The 27,686-nt window shown below is 44.2% G+C and overlaps 1 protein-coding gene and 2 long non-coding RNA genes across 3 annotated transcripts; 1 reads left to right on the top strand and 2 right to left on the bottom strand.

Moving 5' to 3' along the window:
• Positions 1-3,380: 3,380 nt before the first annotated feature.
• LOC147653560 (uncharacterized) lies at positions 3,381-5,810 on the top strand. Its single transcript, XR_015286439.1, has 2 exons — positions 3,381-3,528; positions 4,472-5,810. It is a non-coding gene; the product is annotated as an uncharacterized LOC147653560 (long non-coding RNA).
• Positions 5,811-11,160: 5,350 nt separating this feature from the next.
• HEBP1 (heme binding protein 1) lies at positions 11,161-16,927 on the bottom strand. Its single transcript, XM_023929048.2, has 4 exons — positions 16,770-16,927; positions 16,498-16,636; positions 14,828-15,008; positions 11,161-13,576 (listed from the first exon to the last, which is right to left on the bottom strand). The coding sequence occupies exons 1-4, from the start codon at positions 16,845-16,847 to the stop codon at positions 13,405-13,407; spliced, it is 570 nt and encodes a 189-aa protein (XP_023784816.1). The 5' UTR covers positions 16,848-16,927; the 3' UTR covers positions 11,161-13,404.
• Positions 16,928-19,108: 2,181 nt separating this feature from the next.
• On the bottom strand, positions 19,109-27,683 carry LOC111930801 (uncharacterized). The gene is made up of 5 exons (XR_002865313.2): positions 27,203-27,683; positions 24,760-25,003; positions 22,531-22,668; positions 22,016-22,145; positions 19,109-20,658 (listed from the first exon to the last, which is right to left on the bottom strand). It is a non-coding gene; the product is annotated as an uncharacterized LOC111930801 (long non-coding RNA).
• Between the last annotated feature and the right edge of the window lie 3 nt (positions 27,684-27,686).

The following is a 27,686-nucleotide window of genomic DNA, read 5'->3' as shown; positions in this document are numbered from 1 at the left end:
AGCCTCTTCCTGACTGTCTGCACTTCAGCTGTTGGAGAGAAGTGGTTGCCTGCAGAGGCTGCTGCTGGTCTTTGGTGAGGTGTCTGTGGTCAAGGAAGATCAGCCAGCCCCCAGACCCTGCGCTGCAGATTCCTGGCGCTTCACAAGGCTGCAAGAGATGGGCAATGGCTGGGGTGGGCAGCAATTGGGCATGCTCTGGCAGACTGACTGTCCAGGCAGAGTACAGGTCACCAGCTCTGCTCCCCATTCTGTGCAGCCTCCCAGATGGAGGCCACCAGCTTCTGTGCTTGCCTAGGTGGGACTATGCCAGTCAGAATGCCAGGAGACCCCCAGTGTCAGTCTGTGGTATCTGGCAACAACGTGGACAAATCTATTACCCAAAGAAGAATCAGGTCTTTGTCCTTTCTCCTCCTCACCCATCACCACCATCACCACTATGTCCAGAGACCTGTTGTGGCTCTCCTTTGTTACATGCAGACTTTTGGGTTAATATCAGCAAAAGATTTGTGTGAGATGAGACATCAATAAGGCCAAGATTAAATGCCCAGCTCTTAAGCAAAAGTCAGCTCACAAGCAGATGAATTCACTGATGCAAGGACGTGTGTGCTAAGCCAAGGTATGCTCAATTGTACAGAGCACAGGCTGATGGAAGGACTGTGGGACAGTTGTAGTACTGCCCCAAATGACCTGAGAGCTGTCTGCTCCATTTTTGCAGCACTGCAGTGCCACTGTCCCCCCGCCTCTGCTACCCTGCTCCTGTCCCAGGAGGATATTGGCTCTACTGCCTGCTGTGCTTTAGTCAACTCTCTGAAAGCCAAACAAAAACCTGTCCTGTGTGAGGATGATGCCTTGAGAGGCTACCTAGAACAGAGGCTAGACAGTGTGAAAGGAATAAAGGAGGTATTTATTAAAAAGCCTTCAAAGGATACACCTTGGGCACTACAAGAGCCTGGCTGAAGCTACACCCAAGATGGATGACCAGTCACAAGTTTTCACACTTCTGTAAGTTTTGTTCCATTTACATATTGGGGTTAATTGTCCAATTACAGCTTCAGTTTTGAAGTCACATCCTCCCAGATTGCTCTCCTCAATTCGCTGTTGTTCATGCTTTTTGGGCCCAAAGCTGCAACGGCGTTCTTGGTTCTCAGGCTGGAAAAGGATTGTTTTGTCTAATTACACTGTCACTGAAGGGAACTTGCTAACTCTTTATATGAAGGTCAGAGTTATATACCAATGCAGTACAGAATCTGGAAAATATGAAAGCCAAAACTTAAGGCATCAAGGATACAAAATCTGGAACCATCTCTGTTTCACCGTGACATGGGATCTTCAGCAGCCAGGCGGGGGCACTGCGGTATCTGCATCCACCGTGAGCGCACGGCTCCGCTCCTGCCGAGTTACCCAGAACGCGCCAAGATACACCATGAACCATTTCTAACCTGTTCAAAGCACTCGAGTGAGCTCACACCAGATCAGTAGTTCGTTTCTTGATGGTGATCACATTTTTCATCTGACAGCAGTAGCTCTAAAGCCAGATTTACCGAGGTGTCTAGCCCTGGTTCAAGCTACAAGTGCTTTTTTTCCAAATCCTCAGACAAGTGAGGGGGGAGGAGGGGAAAGTCCTGTCTGCAAGTTTCATTATGAGTTTTGCCCTTTTTTAAATATAATTTGTATTTATCGCCTATATTGTCAATACTCTCTAAAAGTGGAATCAGTTTTATGGAATGAATGAGGAAACACTGAAAGAAGCTGCATGCTCCTTTACAGGACCGTCTCTCCTGATTTCTCTTTCACAGTGCACTCTTCAAATGTAGTCAGCTTTTGGGACATGCTCTGCCTCCAACTGTGCATATAATGCTCACACTGAAATTAATAGAAGCCTGGTGATACATTTGAAGTGAGAACATTGGGGACAAAAAGTTAAATTCTCATAGGTACAATCAATGGCAAAAGTTTCTTTGACTTTAGTTCTCACCTTAGAGACATCTATAGGTCTAAGTACGTAAGGAATCATTTTTATGGGTATATGTATCTTAGCATAATCCTAAGAAATAAAAAAAAAAACCTCCATGAACTTGAAAACATATAAGGATTTTAAAAGCATGTCTTTGTGGCCTCCCTCTTACCAGAGATTTGTTACTGTGTGATGGAATTTAATGATATGACTTGGTATGGTGGCATTCAATCAAAGGTTGGACTTGATGATCTCAGAGGTTGCTCCCACCAACATCTGGTTTACAGGACAGAGGGGACCTCAGAAGGACAGCTCTTCTGAGCAGCAGCCTTACTCAGAAGGGACACTATTATCAAATTTAAGATCCCTTCCTGGAGGAGGATGTCCTCTCATCTAGCATTGCTCATCTGCTTAAATGGAAGTCTCTGTAGGAAGAAATAAGGAGGGTCAAAATATCTGTATGCTCTCAGGGCACAAAGGAAGGGGATTTTTGGTATAGGTCTTCAGACTCAGACTGTCCTCTTGTCCCTGGCACTCAATTGCAAACCAAGCACAGAAGCTCAGTTCAACCCACACTGGCAGCTGGACTTCAGGATCTCTGGACCCTCCACTCCAGCACTAATATTTGGCCTGTCCTGCCCTAGCAGCTACATGAAGCTGCATTTTCCCAGAACAAGCTGCTTGCCTGCCACTTCTGCTGTGTAAAATCAGCCAGCAGCATCTTGCTGCAGAGATTTCAAAAGAGGGAGGAAGTCATGGGTTAGCGGCACTTGGTCAAGGGTTTTTCTGGCTGCAGCTATGCCTGGCTGAAGCTCCTGATCCTTGTCTCATGAGCTGGACCAGATTTGCAGTCATGAGCAGACCTCAGGGGGAATGAGAGCATCTCCCAGTCAGGCAGAATGACCTCCTGTCTCCCTGGGCCAAAGAGCTGAGATGCAGCTCTCTGCACCCAAACCATGCATCCTCCCATTACACCATGGCCTCCTCCTTAGTGTCCATCTGTCACCCTGGCCAAGAGGAGGAGAAAAGCAGAGTGGAATGTAATCCTGTCACGTTGTGCTGACAGTGAGCATTCATCCTTTGCAGCTTCCTCTGAGCATCTGTAACGCTGCTTTTCCTGCCTCAGCTCCGTGCAGCTCTGCAGGTGAATTCCTGAAAGGGCTGTGAACTAACTGTGCTTTCCAAAGACCTGAAGAATGAGGACATTATTTACTTTGGTTGTCGATGGGCATCAAATGGTGTGAAAGAAATGTATGCCTCAACTCCATCACTATCTGGGACCAAAATAACAGATAAAAGGAGAAAATCTGTGGGAGTTATCATTATATGGAGTTGCCATGGAAATAGCATGAGAGAACTTGGAGGAGAGCTGACACACTATGTCTCCAGGAGGGCATAAATCTCCAGCTAGCCTCACTCCTTTTTTATCACATTAACAGGCAATTTTTTTGGCTTCAGCAAGGGGTGGGAAAACATCAAAGCACAGTTCTGACATTTTTTTCTATCTCTTGATTTCTCTGATGAAGACCTCCCTGACCCCTCAAGAAACAGAAAAGTGAACCTTAACGCTATTGGTAAGTTGCCCTAGAAACCATTTAATGATTTCAGTAAAATGGTAAGAGGGATGTCATTTTAAGCAGAAAATATTACTGACTTTTTTGAAATCATATTAAAAAACCCTTTATTAAAAATATACTATTCTAAGAGTTCTTTCAAATAAAAATTATGCACTTCATTTAAAAGTTTTTTTAAATGCCGATTTCTAAGGAAAAGCATTACAATTTGAATGATATCTTTCAGGCAAAGTTGCTGCCTTGTGCCATTGCACTGTTCTGGGAAAGTCTGTTTTATTCTCTTCTTTCAATTGCCAAATCCCACTTTTAATCTATCTCGTTCTCCCCTGATCAGGACAGGACAACCAAGAATGTTCATAGGTTATATCCTGAGACTTCACAAACACAGCTCTGAGGCAGGATGTTGTACAGGGGTGGTGTTGTACAGGGGTGGTGTTGTTACAGGGGTGGTGTTGTTACAGGGGTGACATCCTCCTGCTCACAAGTCCAGCTCTCCACCCTGCACCTCCTGGCAGGCCATGGGTCACTCCTCTGGTGATCAGTCCCCACTCAGGACTGTCCCTGGTGGCAGTGGCATTCTGACCCAGAGCAAACCACCACTTGGGTGCTGGCATCCACCTGCACCTGAGTGCAGGTGTGCAAGCGTGAGTGAAGGAAACCCCTTCTGTTCACTAACAAAATCATTGTCCATGCCTATAAGGCCTCACATTTTGTTCTGCTGTATTACTGTTCCAATTTTGCAGAATGTTTTCCCAGGATATTGGTTTACCAGCCCTATCTTCCACCCTTTCCTAGGGCTTAGGCTGCTACAGATTGTTACTGAGCACCTTTAGAGGCAAGGAACATTCAGCCTGCAGCCAGGCTGTACAGGGCAGAGGGTGGACAGGAAAGCCTGGAGCAGGGCAGCAGCAAAGCCTTCATGTTTGTACCTGCTTCCTTTCAGCAGAGCCCAAAAGTGGAAAAGGAAAGATGCCTAGGACCCTCCAAAGAGACCTTATCCTCCCCACCCACCAGTACCAATGCATGAGTACTGCAAGGGCAAGTGAGATGAAAGGAAGCAGAAGAACAAGAGAGGAAGATAAAGAGGATGGTCCCCAAATGCTGCTCTAAGACTCAATTCAAGTTATGTTCCAGCTATTGACCCAGTTATTTCTCAGAGCACCATCTCACTGACTGAATTTACACCATACTTGTGACTCTACCTGCAACACCTGGAACCCCAAGAGATATAAAGGCCTACATTCTGAAAACCAGAATTGCTAAATCCATGGAATTAATTTGTGTGGGGTGACAACTTTGGCCAAGGCTTCTTCTTTGGCTTATAGCTGTCACGTTTGCCATAACGGCAGCAATTTCAAGTTTTTTTCTTAAAGCTGTCTTAAAGAAAGGAAGGAAGGGTAAAGGAAGGTCTCTTTTGACACCTGCATTTCTAAGACAAAAGTCTTACAATTATCTAAGACCAAAACTTGTGTTAAGTTCTTGTTGATTGTTTTGTCTCTTTGCTCAGCATCAATTTAAGATAAAATTATACACATAATTTTATAAGTGCTATTTATAAAGCTGTGGATACATATTATGCATATTTTGTGCCAAAATGAATCCATTTTTACCCCTGTGAAATGACAAGTCCCAAACACTGAATAATTCCACAGGGGCTATTTTTAAGGCACTTGGTGCATTTGTTGCTGAGTAGCATCTCTCTGTCTATAGCCATGGGAATAGACACCATTTTTAGCTTCTCATAATTCAGGAGCTGGATTCAGTCCAGAGGAGTTTGTCACAACAATTTGAAAGGCTGTTTATGATAAACGGATTTGTGGATTATGGGATCAAACATTTCAGAAAACAATTGTGCTTACCTTCACATCAGGGCTGCCTGGGGAGCTCGTATCCATCCCCTTGCTACATGTCCCAGGAGCAGGAACTGCAGCCACAGGGAAGCTCTCTGTTAGGGTGGCAGTTCCCAGGATATTTTCCTCACCTCCCTGGTGTGCCTGGTTGCAACTTGCTGCTTTCAGCAGAGTTATCTGGAAGCAGGTGCCTTCAGTATTGCTTCAGGATTGTTATTTTCATTTGTTTCTTTCCAAGGAAAGGGAAAACATCCAGAGCCTTTTCAAATGCTACTGACTGCCTTAGCATCAGGAGTGGGAGTAACTTGAAAGGTGAAACAAAAATCCCTGTCTGTATCTACAATTTTTTTTGCTACATTATGTGCATTCTGGGCTTCCATTCAAAATAAACAAATTTTTAAAGGCCAAAAACTAAATCATGTGCTTCAGAAATAAGCCTGCATTTTTCTCTCTTATTCAGAAATAGCATCATCATGATGAAAAATAGATGAACTCCTGTTGCCTGTTAACAAACCAGCTCTGTGGAGAGCTGTCTCCAGCCAAACGACTCCCCTGGCTCAGGAGCTGGCCTTCATTCCTGGATTCAGAGACATGTCCTGTGCAGCCACTTAGAAGCTGATACAAACCATGCCTGCACCGGGGAGACAAAGTGGGGAGCAGGGCACTGCCTGCCCCCCATGTGAGCAGTGCCACTGCCATGCCCGGTGAGGTGGGAGAGGTGTGCCATGAAGCCACACAGGGGTCAGCACATGGGCAGATTAACAAATAACATCTGGGAGGAACAAAACCACACCTGGGCAGCCTTTGTGCTTGAAACTGCACCCATTTTTTCCACCTCTACTTGCTCCAGGCCCTGCTACCCCACTTGGATCAAAACCTGCAGGACTGCTTTCATCATTTTGAAATCAGCTGGGCAGGTTTCTAACTTGGGAGCGTTTCAGACCAGGTTCCCAAGATGCAGTATCTCATAAAACTGTCATTTCTGTTTCCATCCCTGCCTGGGGACAGGGAGGAGCGCTCAGAACAGTCCCAGCTGCACTTGCTGCCTCAGGATTTCACCCCTCCAGGAAAGCAGCGCCAAAGATGTCCTCAGAGGAAGAGCATTGCTTTCCACAAAGGCGTATACCAAAATCTTGTGCAAAGCAGATGGCAACACAGCGGGAGGAGTCAGGCGGGGAATTTCCAGGAAGATCTTTGTTCCTTGGGCCCTGCTGCAGGGAGGAGACCTAGTCTGTCTCAAGGCAGGGCTGGAGAAGCTGGGAGGAATCTCTGGTTCCTCTTCTGTGATTAACTGTGCTGCAGCCATCAGGGCATAAGCCCTATTGAAAGGGGCTTGTCAGTCTCCCCACCAACAGCCACCAGGGCAAAGGGCCACTGCGGGAGCTGCAGGGCACCAAGGACACTGCCTTCAACCCTCACACTGCCCTCCCCCGAGGGAACTCAACCAAGGCATCAACCTTCTCCTTCCTACAGCTCCACAGGGTTTCCTCTTCTCCTCCAGCCTGGCTTTCCCACACTTAGGTATCGGCGTGCAGCTGTGTCACGGTTTAACCCCAGCCAGAGCACAGAGACATCACACAGCTGCTCGCAAATTTGCTCACTCTGGTGGGATGGGGAAGAGAAGCAGAAAAATAAAAGTGAGAAAACTCGTGGGTTGAGATAGAGACAGTTTAATAGGTAAAGCAAAAGCCATGCAAACAAAGCAAACCAAGGAATTAGCTCACCACTTGCCGTGGGCAGGTAGGAGTTTCAGCCGTCCCCAGGATGCCAGGGCCCCACCACAAGGAACGGTTTCTTGGCAAGAAAAATGACACCACTCTGAACATCCTCCCTCCCTTCTTCCCCCCACTTTATATGCTGTGTGGCACCATATGGAATGGAGTATCAGCTGTGGTCAGCTGTCCCAGCTCTCTCCCCTCCCAGCTTCTTGTGCACCCCGGCCTACTTGCAGCAAGGAGCAGAAAAGATCATGGCTCTGTGTAGGCACTGCTCAGTAATAAATAGCAAAAGCTTCCCTGTATTATCAACACTGTTTTCAGCACAAATCCAAAGCACAGCCCCACACCAGCTACTATGAGGAAAATTAACTCTATCCCAGCCAAAACACACACAAAGTGGAAGAAAGGTACTGGAAAATGAGAGGCATGGTAATTACCCCAAAGAAACACCACTCCAGTCACTATCCCCTTCAAAGTACCCGGACTAAATAGTACTACAGATCATGAAAGATATTTCAATGAGCCAGATCATGTTGATTTGGAAAGATGTTCCTTCACAAAGCTGAGTCATAAAGAAGATTGGGAAGGTCTACAATCAGCAATTAAACAGCCTAGAAAGATCTACCAGCAAGGGAGTGCCCAAAATTGTCATGCTGTACACTATCTTTTATTTCCATGCTTTGCTTTAACTAAAAAGGCTTCATTTATTTCATTTGTCTGGGTACAATACATTTCAAATTTCATATCTCCTCTTACTCACAGCAACATTCAATGCTGTTGATCTTGTACTTCACAAGTTGTGTGGGAAGGTGTCTGAACTTTTTGTCTAATCAGGGAATTCACTTCAATTTGTTTTTTGGACTCCAATTAGGAAAGGCCTTAAATTAAACACTAGAGATATAAGAAAAAATGAATAAGATTAGAAAACACTGGAAAAATACTCGAGAATAGTTGCTATGGCAATCCTTCCCTGCCTTCATGTGCTGAAGGACACATTCCAAACACAAACACCTCTTGGAACCCACCTAGCTTCCAAGTTCCAGCACGGGTTGGGGGGTGGTGCAGTTGCCCACATGGCACAGGCTGGGCTCTGCTGTCCCACCACAAGGAGCCCCAGATTTAGGTCACGCTGCCAGGGTCACACTGCACACCCAGTGCAGATCAGAGTGCTGCAGCACATGGTATATTGCAGGATGTGGTTTCTGGGAGCTTTCACTTGCACTGGTACTTTTGAAAATCTGCACCTTAGATTCGTGCTCCTCAACCCACTCTTCTCACAGGGACTGCACAGAAGATACATCTGAGACTTCCTTGGGACTTTGGGATCATCAAACTTCACACTCAGTCTAAGAACGGTGCAGCTCCTTTCACCCCAGTCCCTCAAATTTCTTTTCATGGGGGTGATCAGCAGTGAGGGGTATGGGAGTGGCATGCACTCAATGCCCACCGAGGTGTAGGGTCTGGATGTAGAATTAAGCAGAGTCTCAGGAATTAAGCAGCATTTGCACTGACCCATCTTCTGCAGCAGCTCCCACGGAGGACTAGAAAAAAAGCATCTGCTGTGGCTGAAGCCTGTCTTGTGCAATGGATTCTGCTGAGAGCAAAGCAGAGATTATGAATGAGCTGACAAAACCAGCCTGCTGTTGGCATAGACACCAAGCAGAGATGGAGTAGCTATGCTGGAAGTGTTTCATCCATTACTGTCAGAGAAGTCACTTTTACCACTGATCCTGCTCTAATAAATCATGTTGCCAAGCAGTTTTATAGAGGCGTTATACATCCAAAGCTACTTATGGTCCTGTTAAAAGAGATGCATTTCTTTTTTAGCTCAGTGTGGCTGAAATGCTGTCACAGAAGAAAGAGAGCTGCTGCTCAGAGAGCTATTCTAAAAGAAGTATTACTGTAATTACAATAGGGAGGGACGACGTGAGCTAGGAGCCACAATCTTCCTCCTCTGACCCATTGCCTTGGGGCAGCATTGCAAAACTGAAAATTTGTGACCATAAGCACAATAGCTGCTCACACAGTCTTTGCCACGGGGATTGATGAAAATGGGGAAATAATGATGTTACTTCCTCATTCACCATAGATCACCCATCCCCTCAAAGTGACTGGAGTATTATAAGTCTGGCAAGATGTATAAGGACAACTCAACCAATTAGCTCTTTTATAAAAGCTGTTGTCTTCTTAATGCAGTGTTAGATGTATTAAGGCATGTGTCTACAAAGTAAAGTATTTCTTTCTGAAGCTAACAAAGCTCTCATCCTAGTAGTCTTAAAACTTCAGTCTGCAAATGTTCACCCTGTGGCTGCATTCACTCTAGTGAATTATTCAGTGACTACAAAGCCAAACAATAGATCAAAGTGGCTGGTCTACACACACTACATATACATACATTTATACCCATATGCACTTACATATTTATATATATATATAAATATATAGTGTTTGCCATGGTCAATACCAGCAGGAAAATACCAGCTTAGGAAGGTTGTATATCCAACACAGCTAAATCTACATGGCACGTGTATAATTCCCATTAAAATGATGCTTTTAAATTTGGCTCTGCTTAAACGTAGCCTTTCCTATGGCCATTCCTATCGCCATCATACTACTGCTTTGCACAGCACTGAGAGGGACCTGCCCAGCTGCTCACAAGCAGCAAGGGCACTCCCGTCTCTGGAAGACAGAGATAATCCCCAGGGCCACTCCCCTGCTGAGCCTGTCCAGCCCAGCAGGCAGCAGTGGAGCTGTTCCACTGCACTGGCAGTGGGGCAGTGGGAAAGGGGCCACGGGCAGCAATGCAGTGTCTGATGCACAATCCCACCACTTCCCAACAACCCAGCAAGGCAACCTCTGGCAGCCCTGAGGGGCCTCAGCAGGGAGAAACATCCGCCTTGCAGGTTCCCCAGCACTGTCTTCTTAAATCAACACAAAACAGGCAACGTCACGGTGCCCTGTCAAACAGATGGAAAGCACCAAAATCTCTCCATTTCAGCATTCACTGGAGACAGAAAAGGACGCTGCACAGGCTCAGAAGAGAAGCAAGGCAGTCTCTGGGCAATCTGCTGTGCTCTAATCTTGCAGAGAACAAACACTGCAGGGGATGGAGAAAATTGTTTTTGTTTTAACATCAGTTCAGGAGTCAATTGCATGTAACAGTGTCTGTGGCCATGCTGGCCTTGGGTCAAAATCCAGAATGCACCTCTGACTTCTGGCCCCAGCACAAAGAGGTGGCTGGAAATCCTCCAATGTCAACAGCGACTCTGGCTGTCCAAACAAACATTCACTTGCAGTGACAGAGGCATATCAAAAAGCTGACTGACCCAGCTGCCTAAGGAGCAGAGAGACAGCCTGCTGGAAATCCTCAGACAAAGAGTATTTCTACTCTTCCATAACCAAGGAAGGATGAAAGGATGCCACGGATGTAACTTTACCTTATTTCTAGAAAGCAACCTGATAAATGCATGAGATAAAATCTACCTGGGTCCACCCAGCACAACAACAAAAATCCCTGGACCACATTGTACTAGAGACAGGGAAATACTTAAAGAAGGTTTGAGCCCACAGTTGCACTGTTCCTGTAATCTTGTCTCAGGTGTCCACTACTGCCCATCACAGACACAGGACACCGAGCTAGATGGACCTCAATGGGGCAAAATGTCTAACGTTTCTGGATCATAGATCAAGTTGAAAATCAGTCACGAGTATTTGCCTCAACATTAATGCATTCACTGCCTGTGAGCCCCAGCCACAGGAACACATAATTTTCCTCAGGTGAGGGGGCCCCCTTGTTTCTACATAACACAAATGCATTGCTCAAAGCCTCTCAATGGCTGGAACAAATGTAGGAGATTATTTCATCTGCTTCTGTCTCTCACAGTCAGATAATGCAGGGCCACACCAGGATACCCAAAATAATGATTTATTGGAAAAAGCATTATGACTATTTATAATTGCTGTGACATGATTAATACCCCAAACAGAAAGATAAACTGGTAGCCTACGGTCTAGCAAATCAACTACTCCCACTGAGTTCACAAAGTCAGTGATCAGCACAAAAGTTGTAAATCACAATATTAATTTTTATTTATTTTGAAACTGTAGAAAATGCAGACAAAACACAGGCATCTTTGCGTGCACAGAAAAGGCAATTCATTTGCATAAGGCTTTGACATTATTTAACAATGTTTATGAAATCCTACCCTGCCTGCCTGATGCAAAAGGCCGGTAGCAGGGCTGCACAGGCAGAGCCTACAGATGTTTACTCTCACCGTTGAATCTGAAGCTCCCACACTCTGTTCAGAGGGTATGCATTATATAAAAGAACCCCACCATGCTGCAGAGCTGTGCAGCTTTGTTTATGCCAGGTTTATTACTGGCATCCCTAACATCTGAGATTTCACAACATAAATTTTTGGAAATTGCAAGGTTTTGATCTTTGAAGGACATTCACCACAGGTCATCAGACTGTATCCACACAAGCTCCAAAACAAACGTGGGAAGGCATAAAGAGGACAATATTGTGCTCCTCCATTCCTCACCCACCCAGATTAAAATAATCTGGGACATGAATGGTCCCTTTGGATTCAGGTGCAAGCTTAAAAGGGCATTTGCTGTTTCAAAAATTCCTTCAAAAGCCTATTTCTTTGTTCATCTTTATTTCTCTTTTTATCCTTTATTCTTTATTCTTATCTCTATATTCTGCACTGCAATCACTAACCACAGCCAATAGCTTTTCCCCATCACTGTTGTTTGGTTTTTGCTTAATTAAATTGTATATTTTTACCCATCCTGAATTAGCTGCTCTTACACACAGGCAACTGAAACTCTCATGAAGTTCACAGCAAAGCTCTTCTATGGCTCAGCAAGAAAGAAAAGGAAAGCACATCAAAACCTCAGGTTTTCTCCTTTGAATCTCCTGCTGAGATTTTTTCCTCAGAAAGCAGGCGTACATGCAACAGCTTGACCAGCCAGAAGCCACAATGCCATCTGACAAATGCCTCTTTCAGCTCCAGGGGAAAATGGCTTTTGGAAAGCATCTGAACTATGGGGCACTTCCTCATCAGAGGACTACACCTCTTCTGGTGCAGGTAAAGAATTATACACACCCAGTAGCAGTGTGAGTGTTCCCACTGTGGGCATCCTGCTGCCTCCCCGGCAGAGCCAACACAGCTAAAATGCTGGTTTGATGCCTGACATTTCAACATTGCCACTCTTCCTGAAACATGACCCACACTTGCTATTATATTTGAAACTTCCAAAAGGCTACTCATTATTTGACTCATTATTAAAAGTCCCTGCTTTCCAGAATGGCCATGTTTTCCTTTTCCTCCTCTAAAGAAAACAGCTGGTTTGAGGAGCCCTTTGAAAACTGACATCTTTTAAGAAAAGTTTTTTAGACTGGCACCCATGGTAACTTCACCATATGTTCACCGTTCTTCAAATGCACCCTCAGATCACAAGTAATAAGCATCTGCTTTCTTCCCAGCCTTGCATTTCTCTAGTTCAATTAGATAACCACACACATTTCTGCTTTGGCCTTTGCATAGGCTAGTTTTAAAGAAATGTTGCACAAAAGTAATAGGAAGGTGAGGAAATAATCTTGAGGTCTCCAGGTCAAATTGTCCAGCTGCTAGCTGAGATGAAGACACATCACACGCCAAAACATCTCTCCTCAAACAGAAGAAAGCTGCAAACAGAATCTGGATCTTTCTCTGAATGGTATTTCTCAGACAGATGACAGAAATGTTGATCTTCTGCACACTCTGAATTAATGTAAAGGACGTTTATTTTCACTTGGCTGTGTTGGCAGCAATGCCAAGTGTCCCTTTAGATTGTTTGTGGAATGGCAAAGATAAAAGCAGCATTTTACAGCTGCAGCAAACTAAAGGAGATAAAAAAGTCTCTGTAGGCACTTTTGTCATGTTCCCCTACCCGTCTCAGGTGAGACTAATAGTCTGCCTACACTTGGACGTGACTCTTGTCAGGCACCAGTCAATTAAGTACTTTTGGCTTTCTCAGCACTGAACTCTGGAAGCACAAAGGAGATAAAAACAAGCCAAGGAGAGATCAAGAGAGTCTGTGTGGCTGAGGACCTGCTCTGGAATAAAGGAGCGGGACCATCAGGAGGGTCAGCAAGTGTTCTCCTAAAATGACTTTTATGATCCATAAAAGAGTAAGGCATAGGCATGGAGAAAAGCAGTGATAGTTTTTTGCCTGTGCTGAATTATTAGTTTATTTTAAAGAGGACAGGGACAGTGTGGGGAGGTTATCAGTGCAAGGCAGCACCACAGAGAGCCAGACGTTCACTCCTTCACAAACCAGACCTCATTGCGGCGTCCGTAAGGCTTCATGGGGGGGTCATAACCATTGCACAAGTAGAAATCCTTGCGGTATGCAGCATCACTCCCCAGAGCAGCCTGCAGCTTGGCAGCATAGCTGATGTAATCTGCCTCTTTGGCATAGCCACCAAACTGCCTGCAAAGGAACCAGAGAGGTGTTGAGCAGTCCTGGCAAGGCACAGAAGGAAGAGAAAGAGAACAATATATGGCCACAGTATATTTAGGCAGGCATTTTGATCCAGGCCCTGCCAACAGGCACTCATGCATGCACTGTTCATTGTGAAGCAGCACACTTCATCTGGGACAGGTAAAGTCTTGTGGGTGACACAGCCAAGGTGCAGTCATTCATGGGGAGGCCCCACAGGGATCTCCCCAAACAGCCCCATGTGTGCCAGCCAGCAGAATGGCCTTGCCCTGTGAATCAGCACCGTCTCAGAGAAACAACTTTGTAAAACACAAGGTTATCTCCAAGTCAGCTCAGCCCACAGTCTTCACCAACAACCACTTCACTGTGGTGTGAACAGCCATCTGCTGGAAAGATCATGAAGGAAAGCCAAAGTCTAGCTAGCCCAAGAAGAAGGGGAGGTAGAAATAGACAACTGGTAATTATAGAACACAATGCTATTTAAAAGGGGTGGACTGAAGTGGGTCTGGTTTCTGTAGACCTCCCACTAACAGGAACCATTTGCACATCAGCCTGCACCTCACCACCCTCCTTCAGGGCCCAGTTTGAGACAAAACAGGCTGATATTGCAGAAGTGGCCCACACCCAGAGCAAAGGCCAAGCAGCAACTGGAGGCAAGAAAGAAGTCAGTTAGAGTCAGCCAAAATAGTTGAAGAAAGTAGGCAGGGGAACCTCCAAAGGGTAAAAACAAGGTGAAGAGCTTATTGCTATTGTGATGCTAGTTTGAGTCCAGGCTGTCAGTCAACAGCCCAAGACATTCAAAGGTGATTTGAAGCAATGCAATTGCTGCTTGTTTCCATGGTGGGTTCTGGTATGAGTCCATCTGAATGAGGCTTCAGTGGACAGTTTGATGTGAACTACACCAAAGAACATTCTTAATGACTATGAACAATCTGGAACCCAGAAAGTGGGAGAAACAATAGATTCATACAATAGAAATGGCACAGTATCTTTCAGGGCTAGCCTCCATGCTTGTTTACCCCATGGAAAAAAAAAAAAAATCCATATTCCAAATCAGTGCAGAATGACCAGAGGTAAGAAGTGACATAAAACACCTGTCTTCAGTCTAGAAACAATCCTCCATCTCCTTCTGCCACATGCACCCCTTGTACAGCAAGTCACCTGGTAAAACAAATACTGCTCTTCAGAGTGCCCTAAAGACCTCATCACTTGAGACTGGAGATCCCGGGATGCATTCCTTACGTGGAATAAATGGTCATCCCCTGTCTTTCTTCAATCTTAATGCTTTCATCAGTAGGACAAGGAGGGTTGTCTTGAAACTGGCTTGGGATCCGCAGAGAGACTTTCACCTTCTGTTGAAAGGAGCCATCTTCAGCAGGATAAGCAGTGATGGAGACAGGAGCAGTCATGCCCATTCCAACCCCTGAAGCAGACACACAGACGTAACTAAAGAAGTGTAGGTTCTCAGGAACCCACACAATTAACAGGGAATTCACAAAGCTAATTTTAGTTTTGGAAAACTCCTCATATGACCAAACTCCTTGTCAGGAGTGGGCTCCTCTGGGGAAACAGAACAGCCATCATCAGGCTTCTGCTTGGGCCAAGCTCTCTCTCCACACCGGAAGCCTGGGAAATAACTGTCCAAACTGACCTCTGGAATGCTTTTTATTAATGGTGCTGCTTTTGTGGTTCTGTGAGACATTCTGTTCTTCTGACAGATCAGCTGTAAGACAGCAGGGTCTGTAGCTCCAGGGCAGGCCAGCAGCACATATAAATCTACATCAGCATTTAAATTAATACTATCTGCACTTAGTCGTGAGCCCACAGCCAATACTGAGTGACAGGAACTTTCTCTTAAAACCTTCCAAATGCTTCCAGACATCCTACAAGTTCTAGTGCCCCAAACCTCAGTGCTGTTACGGCTTTCAGCAGGACTGTCCATGCTGTCCACACTCCAGGAACAGCATGGTTTTTTTCCTATTCATTACCACCAAGAAGTATCACATGGCACTGAAGACCAGTTTTCTTCACTCTTCTTGCAGCATTAGGGAACCTCTAAACCTCATGATCAAGCAGCCATAAAACCAGCTGAGATCGAACCATCTATCTCATTTATTTTCCTTTTATGTCATACCTGTGTTTGTGTCACATGTTACAGAAGGCACCCTTTCTCCTACAGCAGCAGCGATCGTCACCTTTCCAAAAATGTTGCTGTAAATACCATTTCCCACTGCATGCACCTCCTACTCCTAAAGAGACTACACTAGTCCCTCTGCTTGATGCTGGAGAAAGGTGTTCAAGAACATGTATATGCCTCAGAGTTACTCTGTAGTCTTCTCCTGCTATGAATGGTTAAGTGTACACACTTTAGTAAAATGAGAATTAGAAGCAATCACCTGGAAGCACTGCCATAAAACATTACAATATACCATTAAAAAATGAAGCTCATTGTTCATTATTCTTTCATGAATAAAAATAGCCAGATAAAATATCAAGGCAAGGTCATAACTGTTATTTCACTGCCCACAAGGGCGCATCATAGAACTGAAGTATCCCAGATATCCTGGATTTCATCAGCTACTGCTCATCCAGGGAGCTGTGATAGATACATGTCTGTCTGTCCTCATGTTATCCCAGCTGCAAGGTAACTCATTCCTGTTTAAGCAAATAATTTTTGAGATTTTACCCTGAAACAGAGATGGGTTATAAGCGGTCCCACAGCATGAGTTGGCTGGGCACGACTTAACCTGGTGTAAGTTCACTTTTCCCAGTGAGGGCCCATCCCCATCAAAGATTCCCAGTGCCAGGAGCCACAAGCCAGGCGGGCCTGCAGTGCCATTGCCTCCATCCATCCTGCTTTCACCAACCCACGAACATCCGCCAAGCCCCGCGGGGCAGGCAGCATCTCTCACCCTTGTCGTTGCTTCCTCCCACGTACTTGAGGAGCTTGACTGCCCCTTCCTTCGAGGCTTCGTCGAACGCTTTTCCCACCAGCTCCACCGCCGCGAACCTGCCGCCCTCGCACGCCCTCTCCTCGTAGCTGACCTGATCCTGGGGAAGGAGATGGGCATGGAGGCGCTGCCAGGGGGAGCGCGCTGCCCGGGGCTGATAGCCGCTTTCCCCGGCAGCGCCTCGGGGCAGAACCGCCCGGGGAGCAGCGCCGGCCGCCCGCCCCGGCACAGACCTTCTCTCCCTTGCTCAGCAGGCGGTAGGGCCATGCCTCCACCGTGCTCAGCAGCGAGTTCTTCACCATGCCCAGCATGATGCCGCTGCTTGGCTCAGCACCGCTCGGCCCCGCTCGGCTCGGCTCGGCCCCGCTCGGAGGAGGTGGGAGGGCCGCAGCCGCCCCGCCCGCAGCGCGGCCATCGCCCCCAGGGCGCGCCCGAGGCCGCCCGCGCCGCGGGGCCGGCGCCGTGCGAGGGCACCGGGAGCGGCGGCCCCGGAGCTGAAGTGTGGAGGGCGCCGGGAAGCGTGAGCAGTCGTGAAGTGCGGCAACAGATGGGATTCATCTCTGGGAGACAGGAAATATGAGAGGGAATATGAAAGAAATGAAATACAGGAAAAGGGAAGTACTGGCAAAGTGTGTCGTGCATAGCACATAAGGACACCGTGCTCCTGGAATTGCAAAGTCATAACCTCTTGTTTTTTCGGTCTTCTGTGGTTTGGGGCTTTTTTTTTTTTTTTTTTTTAACTAAAAAGGGACATAGTTGTTTTTTTAAGGAAGTGGTCTGTGTCACTGGATATTGTAAACTTTAGGTGAGGGGTAGATTTTAGACGTTCCTGATGATACTTGAACTCCCTCCACTAACCACCCAACTGGCCACCTCTGTTTAAAAGTTCTGTCCAGATCCTCTCCCAGAAATACATGTAAATGAGCGTAACAGAGAGCTTAGCTGGATACATTTATATGCATAGAAGACTTAGACACCTTGTGACAAATGTTTTTGTGTTGTATAAACCATGCCAAAGAACAAGTGCCAGTTAGAGAAAGTTCCTTACCCCGGATCTTTTAAGAGGTTAGCAGAAGCAGAAATCAAATACCAGTCCCTGGGAGTCAGTCCCATGAGTCAGACCAGTTTCCCCAGGCAGATGGGATAGAGGCATCTCAAGTTGCTCAGCTGGACTGCTGCCTCCTCAAAAAGAAGATGAACAGTGCAGAAGTAGGCTGGCACATAACCTTCCTACACTCTTAAAGAGCAAAAAATAAAATGATAAAAGAAATAGGACACTAAAACTTTTCCATCTAGAGAGAGGGTTGTGCAAAGGCAAAGAGGTTAAAGAAGCTGGCTGTCATCATCTGATCAAACAGGCTGTGTTCAGGTCAGGGAGCTGGGCTGGGGCCTGGCATGGGCTTTCACAGAGTGAATGACAGGGGCTGCTATCACTGCTGACAAGGTCAGACTAGTAATTTATTAACCATTTATATTACCTGGTTTATTCACCATTATGCATGAAATTGCAGAATTGTAATATACACTGAATGCTGCAGCTTATTATTCTCTTATATAGCAAATGGTGGCCTTCTCCATTGTGCTGAGGAGGTTTTGCCAAGACTATAAACTTGCACATATCAGTGTAGGAATACATTGGCTGGGTTAAACTGGGAGTACATCTTGCCCTGTCCTCTGTCTCTGGCAGAAGCTGCTGGTGGACATCTAGGTATAAAGTAAAAGGATGCAATGACATGGTCTGGCCTCCTGCCACCAGCCATCTGTAACTTGAGGGACTTAGGGAAGTCTCATCTTTCTATTTCAAGTAGTCCTCAATTTATACAACTTCAGGTTGCCTGATAAAATGCTGGTGTCTAAAATATGAACATGAAAGCTAACATTTATGTTGTACTCTTCCTTCAGATAGGCCAAAAAAAACCAGCAATCCCTACAGCTCCAAGCAAAGCATCCCTTGGAGGGATCAGCAGTCTGTGCAAGGATGCAGCTGTTGCTACAGCACAGCCTAGAAACTCTGAATGCAGAATAACAAGAAGTTAGGGGCCTTTCTCTCTTGTTATTCCTCATAATTTATGTAAATATATTCTGGGATCAAAATGCTCTACATTTCCTGAGAAATTATGATGACAACTTCAACAAAGGCACAACTGTATCCTTTTATCAGCCTTTTCAGTCTTGATTTTTCCCTTCTCTGGCTAAGCAGTGTTTCAAATTCCCAAGCAAAAGCCAAAGAGAGCCAAGTTTAAGTTTTGTTATTTTCTGAAAACCTGAACTCAGAGAATTTACATCAGGGAAATATTTATCAGATTGTCTCATACACTGCCCATACCTCCCCCACTCAACTAACTCCCAGGTTGCAGCTAAAATTCTTACTGTGTTAATTCTTCTGGTCCATTCTGAAAGGTTTCATATGAAACTAGTTTTTCCCCCTTTCCTTTTTGAGGTTATTGTACTGTCACTGAATTTCTTTCCATAAACTCAGGCTTTTGGAATCCTTAAATAGCTAGTCTGCATCCTCACTGTGACTTGAGAGTGTTTTCAAAACAACTGTCATGTCAGACACCTCCACAATCACTTAGACACAATCCATTCTTTATTTGTGTTCTCATAAATTGCTTCATCCAGACCTTAAAGACAACCTGTTTCTTCTCCTTTCTGGCTCTCCTTCTTATGTTTCAACACATTTCATTGACACAGTTGACTGCAATGCTGAATGGAAATCTATGTATTGGATCAATCTTTAGAGACCTGAAGGGCAAGTGCACTCTATCCTCCATTCCGTGTATAATTTGATTAATGCACTCTTTTTTATAACCAGCTTTATTGTCAGGAAGACATAGGCAAAGACAAGCTGAAGGCAAAGTATTCTGGGTAATCCCTGAGGGACCAAAGTCTTTGGAGAGCCTGGTTGTTAATTTTCTACAGACATTAATTGTGCTAAAGGAGGTTGGAAAATGTCTGGAGGTCAGTGCTGGCATTTGGAGAAAATACTCTGTGAACTAGACACCAATTGAAATATTATCTGTGATTTTGGGGACTGAAGAGTCTCTTAAGCTATTTTGGAAAATCCTTCCAGACACCTATCTTTGACATTAGATATCTAAATAGTTTTGGGGGGGGGGGGGGGCGGAAAACAAACAAAGATCTCCTGGTTTTCATGGGACTTGGCAAAAATCAGTTCAGTGTGTTTCAGAGTGCTGGAAATTCTGAATATATCTACTGAATAACACCATTCTGAGTGCACAGATACAGGTAGCTAGAAAAACACTCTTTGCAGAAGGTGGATGTTCAAATTTGGTCCCTAGCAACTGATATGTCTTCAGTGTTGATACATGCTTCAGTGAAGCATGATGTACAGACCAGTGTTATCCAGCCCTACCCACCCTCTGAACATATGAACATGGGCAATAGATTAAGGCTGTATTTTGAAACATAACTTCCTCTCCCTCTCCCTGCCCAGCTGGAAGTGCCAAGCACTAATCCATCTTTCTGCATTCATCAGTTGTTCAGCACTTTTGAAGTTCAAATTCCCCAGCTGTTTCAGATGGAGTGCTTTAAAAATAGGGCAGAGAGAGAAATTCACCTGATCTTTATAAAATGACCTTCCTCTGGTAAGCAGAAAGAATGCCTGTATAGACTAAAGGTATTCACGCTCAAGTAGACTGAGCTTGTCAACTCTTTTTTGCTTGAGACACAAAACAGCCATCATTAAAAAACAGGGTCAGGTTTCACCTACTGACCTAGGTTTGAAAGGCAGCAACAAAATACAGAAGTTCTGGTCTCCTTAGCAAAGCTGACTCGTGTGTGTGCTTTACTTTTTTTCTCTCTAGCAGTGTCCCATTGAGAAAGACTTAAGCAGATGAAAAAAAAGTAAAGATTTCCCCTTTTTTTCTGGTAGAGAATTAAGTGCTCTGAGGTCTCCTGCGAGCATATAGCCTTCTCCTGTGTGTCGGGAGTCTCCGCAGCTGAGTATTTCCACGCCTCTGGCTCTGCAGAGCATTCAGTCGAAGGGGAAGGACAGTTTTGCTGATGACATTGAGACGTTCATTCAATTCTTCCAGCCTTTTCCTTATCGACTGGACTTCCCTCACAAGGTTGTCCACAGCTGCAGAGACAGGGCGGAGACTACAAAGACAGTAATGTAGAAGAATAACTCCGTTTAGGGAGTGTTTGTGAGCATGCAAAGTAATTTACCATGACCTTTGTTTCTTGCTGGGAAAGATGATGAAAGAGTTGCAAGTAACCATTAAAAGATGCTTCAAAACTGCCCTGCTCTTTGGTGATGGGAGTTCATGTGAAGGGCCCCATCTGAACCCCAGAAAGCACAAGCTTCAGGACCAGCATGAGCAACATGGTCTTTCCACCACCTTGTTTTAATTAGAAATAATTAACTAGGAGTACACATGGAGGCTAGGCCAGTGATTCCCATGGAGTACTCTTAGTCCTCAACATTTCTAATGAACCAGTCTGTGTCCTTGGCAGCAAACTTGTAATTCAAAGCTCAGTTCAGGATATATGGCTGGATAGTTTCATCATATCTTCTCGGACTAAAGTTAGAACTTTCCAAATACAAGACTTAATGTCACCCTTCATAAATTGAGGCACCAATGAATTTCAGCACTGTCAGTGTGAATGTTGTGATGAATCCTGTGATAGTAACAACAGCCACCATGCAGCCAGGGAGAAATCACTTGATGCCAAAGGCCAGTGTATAATCTATGAAGTATCTTCCCGAAACACTGAATTGTACACATACTGTGTGACTACCTGCCCAATGCCTTTTTTATTTTTCTAGGCTTTCCTCTTCAACAGGTTCAATGTGTAACATTTGCAAACTTTTTTTTTTTTTTCCTAAAGAGAACAATTAGTTATGGAAGACAGACACTTTACTTGCTTTATGAATAATTCTGATGTAAGCAATATAAGGTTTCTAGTAATTCCCAGTACTCCCTTTTCCTCTCTTTCTTTCCCTGCCCTTCCTACTCTTTTTCTGGAAATATGAGATTGAAGTAAATTTTGTGAGTTTGTTCAACAGTTAATATGTCCTGTAATACAAAAGGGGAATATGATGACATGAACTGGTGAATGAAGCTTTTTCAGATCTAGGTGTTAGAGACTGAAATAAAAAAAACATCACAGACCAAACCAGATTCTTTTCCCTGACCTGTGGCCAAACCCATGTGTGGATTTGTAGAACAATTCATTTTTTCCAGCTTGTTCTCACAAGTATGAGCTGCCAAGGGCAATTTCTTTAGGAAGGTTCTTGTAATACAGTGATGGCAGTTGAGAATGTTTCACAATAAAGAGTTATCAGAGTATTCAGTTTACTAGTCAGAGCTGGTAGCATGATAGGTACTGAGACAGAGTGTTTTATTTCCCCCCAGCTGAGAAATATGAAAATTCATCTTTAAGAAGATGAATCCTGCTCAAGGAAGGACACTCAGGAGAGGACTGAATCCCACCTCTAGATGAGAGGAATTACCTGGAGAACTCAGGCAGGAGAGCATGTGGGTTGTTCAGCAGGGTATGCTTCATTTGCCAGAAGATGTCGTTTCCCCATTTCTCAAGGGTTTGAGTAATGCTGTAAACACCTTCTATGTTGACCTTGTCAGCTAGGTTAGCAGGTTGTCCATGGAAGAGAGGAAAACAAATGCGTCAGCACAAGAAAATACGAGCCAGTACTCCAAGTTTGGTTCAATTCCCCATCACAACTCAGTGGCAATTAAATACCAGATACTAAACACATGGAGGATCTAAATTATAAAGCAGTTAATTCTCTCTCACAGTGTAATTCTCTGCCTCTAAGTGACCAGGTTTTCTGCTGTCACTGGATACCCCAGCTGATTATTTCTAAAACCATTTTTTTCTCCAGAAATCTCAACAGCTACCCAGGAATCCAGAAAGAGCAGTCATGGATGACCACTGTCAAGGACAAAATAAGTGAATCTGCATCTCTGAATTACTGAACCATGCTGAACCACCACTGTGACCTCCTACCGCCTTCTCTGTAGTTCCACTTCTGATGCTGGTCCAGAAAGTCCTCTTGAGATTTACTGCAGGGCAAAAGGATGAAGAGGAGGAAAAGAGGAAGAGTCACCATGATGACTGTTGTAGGATCTTGACTTCCCCCTGACCCTGTGGAGACAAAAAGTCTTGCTAAGTGCTTTATTTATTTTTTCTTCTCTTTCTCCACTTCCTATCTGTCATCACAACACCAAATTTCTCTTTGGCAATGTTTTTATTTAAAATGTTGTTCAAGTTGCTCAGAATAGGTTTTACAGATGCACAGGGACTTTTCTTTTTCACAAGTACGAACTTTACTTCCATTTCAAGCAACAGAGTGGTACTGAGATGCTTCATCAACCTGCAGCAGCTAGGGAAATAGCTTTGTTTCCTGTGTAGCTGTGTTTGGATAGCACCTCATAGCTACAATTTTTCTAGCAGTGTCAGGAGGAGGTACTTACAAAGTGTGAAAATCACTGCATCCCTACTTTGTATTTGGCAGAAACAAGGTAAACAACCATTCAACAATTTATCAAGTGTCTCACAGTGGCCAGAATAATAAAAAAAAATGTTCTTTTTGATCTGATCCACTAACCAGTGGCAATACTAGACTAACGAAGCCTCAAAGGTAACCTTACTCCCCATGCACTATCTCCACCATGCCCTGGTGTCACAGGGTGAATTCCTCCTGAGCAAAGCTGCAGAGTTGACAGGACATGTATATGAACTGATGTGAAGACTTATCTAACTTCTTGTTTTCTTACAAGTTTACCATCATTCCCAAGACAACCCTACTCTACACGCCCTCCTGGGCAAGTACCTTCTCTAAATGTAAGAGGATAGATCAGTCTCTCCACAGCTTACTCATGCTGATTTGTTATTCTGTCCTAATAAATTAGTCCCTCAGTGTTGAATCTGGCATTTTAATTAAAAAAAAAAAAAGTGTCATGAACAGCTGTTCTGCTAGAAATTGGCTGAAAATATCCATTATGCACATATTGCACATAGCAAATAGAAAAAATGCATTGCCAGGTTCATGGGGTTTAGTGATGATTTCAGTCATCTGTAGTCACAGTGATGGAGTGGCTCATGTGAGAAGCAGGCACATCCAGAAAATCTGAATTATTCTCCTGTTCAGGTACTTGCATCAAAAGCCTAAGATTTCACTGCAAAATATGAGGACATTAAATTTCTTTTTTAATATAATATAACCTTCATCTCCTGACCATCTGGGAAAAATTCAGTCACCTCAAAATCTACCAGAAGCTGTAGCAGATAAAGCAGTAAATAAATAATTCCTTTCACTTTGTGCCTTTCTTACTTTTGATCACTAGTGCATTTTAATTGCAACTGCATTTATTTTTCCACTATTTAAAGTATCAGTATGAATATAGCCATACTAATGGAAAATGTCATGATACTTTAAAAACATTACTTTCCATCTGTCAGGATGTAATTTGTATTTAGTATTCTTCATCTAATTGGAGTATTCATTTAAAGGAAAAATAAATTACCTTCTTCCTATCTCACACATGCATACACCTTTCCTTCCCACTAACTCAGAGCTGCCAAAATAAAGATCTTTAAGAAGGTCTGATGATATCACCAAGGCTCATAAGGAAAAGGTCTTCATGGACCTTCTTGAAACAATTTGCATTGACACTGTACCTCCCCCAGCTCTCAGTTTTTCCAGATAAATGTGCCAGCCTTTACAGCTTTTTTTTTTTTTTCTTTCTTTCTCTTTCTTTGAAAGACTATGCCCTGCACATGCCTTTTTAATCTTCCCTGATGGGAAAGGACTTACCAGACACCTATGTGTCTAATTGCAAATGATTTGAAAATGCTGCCAACATCAAGGAGACAGTGTGGCTTCCAAGCTAATTGGAAAAACTTCCTGAAGAGATTGTCCATTCTTTATCCCTTCCATCTCCCACTTGTTTCAATACTCTGCAGCTGGGATACTTTGATCTTTCTCTATTTGTTAAAAGTAGGGTGGTAATAAATTCCACCTACATCTTATACTGAAAATCCACCCTACTTGAGCTCCAACTTTTTAAAACATCAGGTGTCCAAATGAATCACAATACCCACATGTTCTATTTGCAGGGCCTCTCACAGACCACTTTCTTTGTAGCTTTGCTCCCTGCATTCCCACGGGTCTACTGTAATTTATTATCACAGTAAACATCAGGTTATAATCATCTTTGAAGCAGATTCTCATACCTCAGGCACACTGAAAATGAGCAATCTTCCCTCTCTTAGGTGGAATTGTAGACAGCGAGTGGATATTCACTAATGAAGTTCCTAGCTGAAAAAGTCTACAGGGTCATCTGTAACAGGAACCAGATCCCCAGGCGATTCAAATATGTCTTCTGCTCTTTTGCAGAGTTGCACTGGAAAGTACCATCAGGGTAGAACACGGATGGACAAGCAGGGAGAACTCACATCCTTGGATGGAAACTCTTCCCTAAATTCAGAGAATAATAATATCAACATAATAGCTTTGCCATTGTTACTATTAATTGCAATAATATGAAGTGCTGTCAGAAAATTACAACACATTCTGCCCTTGGAGCAGGGTAGGCTCTGTGATTCACTGGACAATCCCTTCATCTGCAGGCAGTGAAGACCAACATATTTGTCCAGTCTTTTTTTTCATCTTTTAACCTTTTGATTCCTCAATTCAGCATGATAAAAGAGCTCAGCTAGTTTCATACCCTGAGGACAGCCTTTCTGGGATCAGCAGTTGTGCCATCCAAGCCAGAATCCCTGCCCCAAAGCAAAGAAGTACTGCCAGTATTTGAACTCCCATCACTGTCCCTCTCCCATTAACCCCTTTGGTTTCTTGTTGCTCCATTTCTGGTGCTCATCCCTCCTCACAATGTAGTAGGTAATTCCAAGAGAGCCCTGAGGTTTCCTTGGTATCTGCCTCAGACTTTGACAGCTGGGGTTGAGCGTGATGACTGAGGTGCACCACTAACTTGTGGCCTGTGCTGCCTGCCAGGGTATGGGGAGGTTTTAACCTGCTTCTAGTACCAAACACAGCTTCATTTCAGAAAGCCCTCTCTCCCCTGAAGCCTGGGAAGAACACACTCATGCTATTGCAGATGTGCGAGTTGTTGCTTTACAATGCAGAGCTTGCCTGCCCCTTGTACATCAAGAGGGCTGGAAACCTTCCCCTATACTTCTGGCTGCTCTAAACACATGCCCTCTCCTGAGTGCACCAGCATCCCAGGGTGTTAGCTCAAGCCCATGCTTGCTTTGAGAAGAGGCTGCTGTTGATTAATCAATCCCTGCAGTGATACCTAAAATGAAGTTTTTTCTGCATTTGAACATTGAAATGCAAGTGAATTACATTCATGCTTTCCATTTGAGGTCTGTTCTTCTCTCATAACTTTTTCAGGTTTCTTTTGAGTACTTTCAGACTGAGGCAGAAGGGTGATTCTGGATTTTGAGCTCTTTGCAGGGAAATAAAATGCACTTGTAAGTGAGTCAGGGAGTTTGATCTCAGGTAAATCATAAATACATAAAATGTAACTCTCACTTCAATGATAATGAGTATTTAAACATCAAAGTAGGTTTAAGATTCTCTATTTTTGTAAAGGATCTCAATAGAAAATAAAGCTGTTTCTGCAGACTGTTGGAATTCCTCTCTTTTTTTTTCTTCTCTTTTATTTCCATCCCAATATTTTAATATTTTATATTACTTATACACACACAACTAAAAGGTTCTGTTTAATGTATTACATTCAAGAAGGTTTAAGTTATATAAACCAAACAGTTTCTTATTAAAAAAAAAAAAGTATATTGTAGCTGCATACAATTTCTAATGCCAGTTCTGTGAGACTCCCAGCCTGGGATCTTGAAAGGTCTCTGAGCTTTTAGAGGAGAAAGCTGCCAAGCCTGTGAGTCCAGAACAATCAAGCTCTACTTGCAAAGCGGATGGCATTTGTTAGCTCTTCAAGCAAAAAAAAAAAAAAAGAAAAAAAAAGGAGAAACACTAGCATATGCTTGTAGAATTATGTAATAGTGGAAAGATCATGAAAAAGGCCAAAACTTATTTTAAAAATTGGATCCTACAATATTAACCCAGCCACAGTGATACAGCCAGCAGGCAGCCATAGTGGGGATAAAGATGAAAAAGATAAAAAAGGCATCCGGATGCAAAGCACACATCTGTTGCAATACATCTGTAAAGTACTGTTGGTTGGTTTTGGGAAGGTAATATTCACCTTCTGCCTCTTCTCCAGGTGTGCCTGCTTTTTCAGGATATGTCTTATCTTCAACTCTCTCTTATTTAGTGCTTGGTCCTTCCTGTTAGGAAGTTTCCCCTCTCTCCTTAGATAGGCACTCACAGATCTTGCACTCTCCATGTCTGCCTGTCTGACAGTCTGCCTGACTCTAAGGATTTGCCTTCTCTTTCTTTCTCCCTACTTCTCTCATTCTACACACCCCTGTTCTCTGTAGGAACTGTAGGTAACAATCCTCCAGTCTCCATATCCATGCCAGTCTGCACATATTCCTTCCTCTCCTGGCTCTTCCCACAGGTGCCTTTAGAGTCCCCCAACACAACCACCTCTTTTTGAGGTGTACACATCTGTTTCCTCCAGAGGAAGAAACAAAACATTCCTGGGAAAGAAGGCAGAGAATTATATACAAGCATTACCTTTGCTCTTGAGGCCAGTTCTTCTGTGATGAAGCTTCCAAATCTCTGCCTCCTTGATCCTTTCTTCCCCTTACCACCCCCTCTGCATTTCAGTTTACAACGAGTGACGTGTCCCTCTTCATTTCCCTGCTTTCCACATTTCCACAGTCTTTCCGTGAAGCCTCCTCCAGCTGTACCTCTCTTACCCCTCCCTCCCACTCCCAGCCCTGCAAACTAGCCATCTCTCCCCACACATGGGAGCCTTATGGGAAGGAAAGCCTGGGCGATGGAGCCCTCCTCAAAAACGCTGTCTCCAAGGACACCCGTGTTATCTTTGCTCCCGGTTCTTTTGGGCAGCTCTCAGCCGCTGGCTCTCTGGCACAGATGTATCACTTCTCATACTAGTCACAGTTTCCACTATGCACTGCTTCTCTCTGGCTGCTTGAACCCTCCAGCCATCCAGTCATGAATTTGTTCACCACATTCTTCCTGCCTTTTAACTAAC

Source organism: Cyanistes caeruleus, chromosome 4 (assembly GCF_971803275.1).
Source record: "Cyanistes caeruleus chromosome 4, bCyaCae1.hap1.1, whole genome shotgun sequence".
NCBI lineage: Eukaryota > Metazoa > Chordata > Aves > Passeriformes > Paridae > Cyanistes > Cyanistes caeruleus.
Note: the sequence above shows the minus strand (reverse complement) of the source record. Positions and strands in the feature narration are given on the sequence as shown.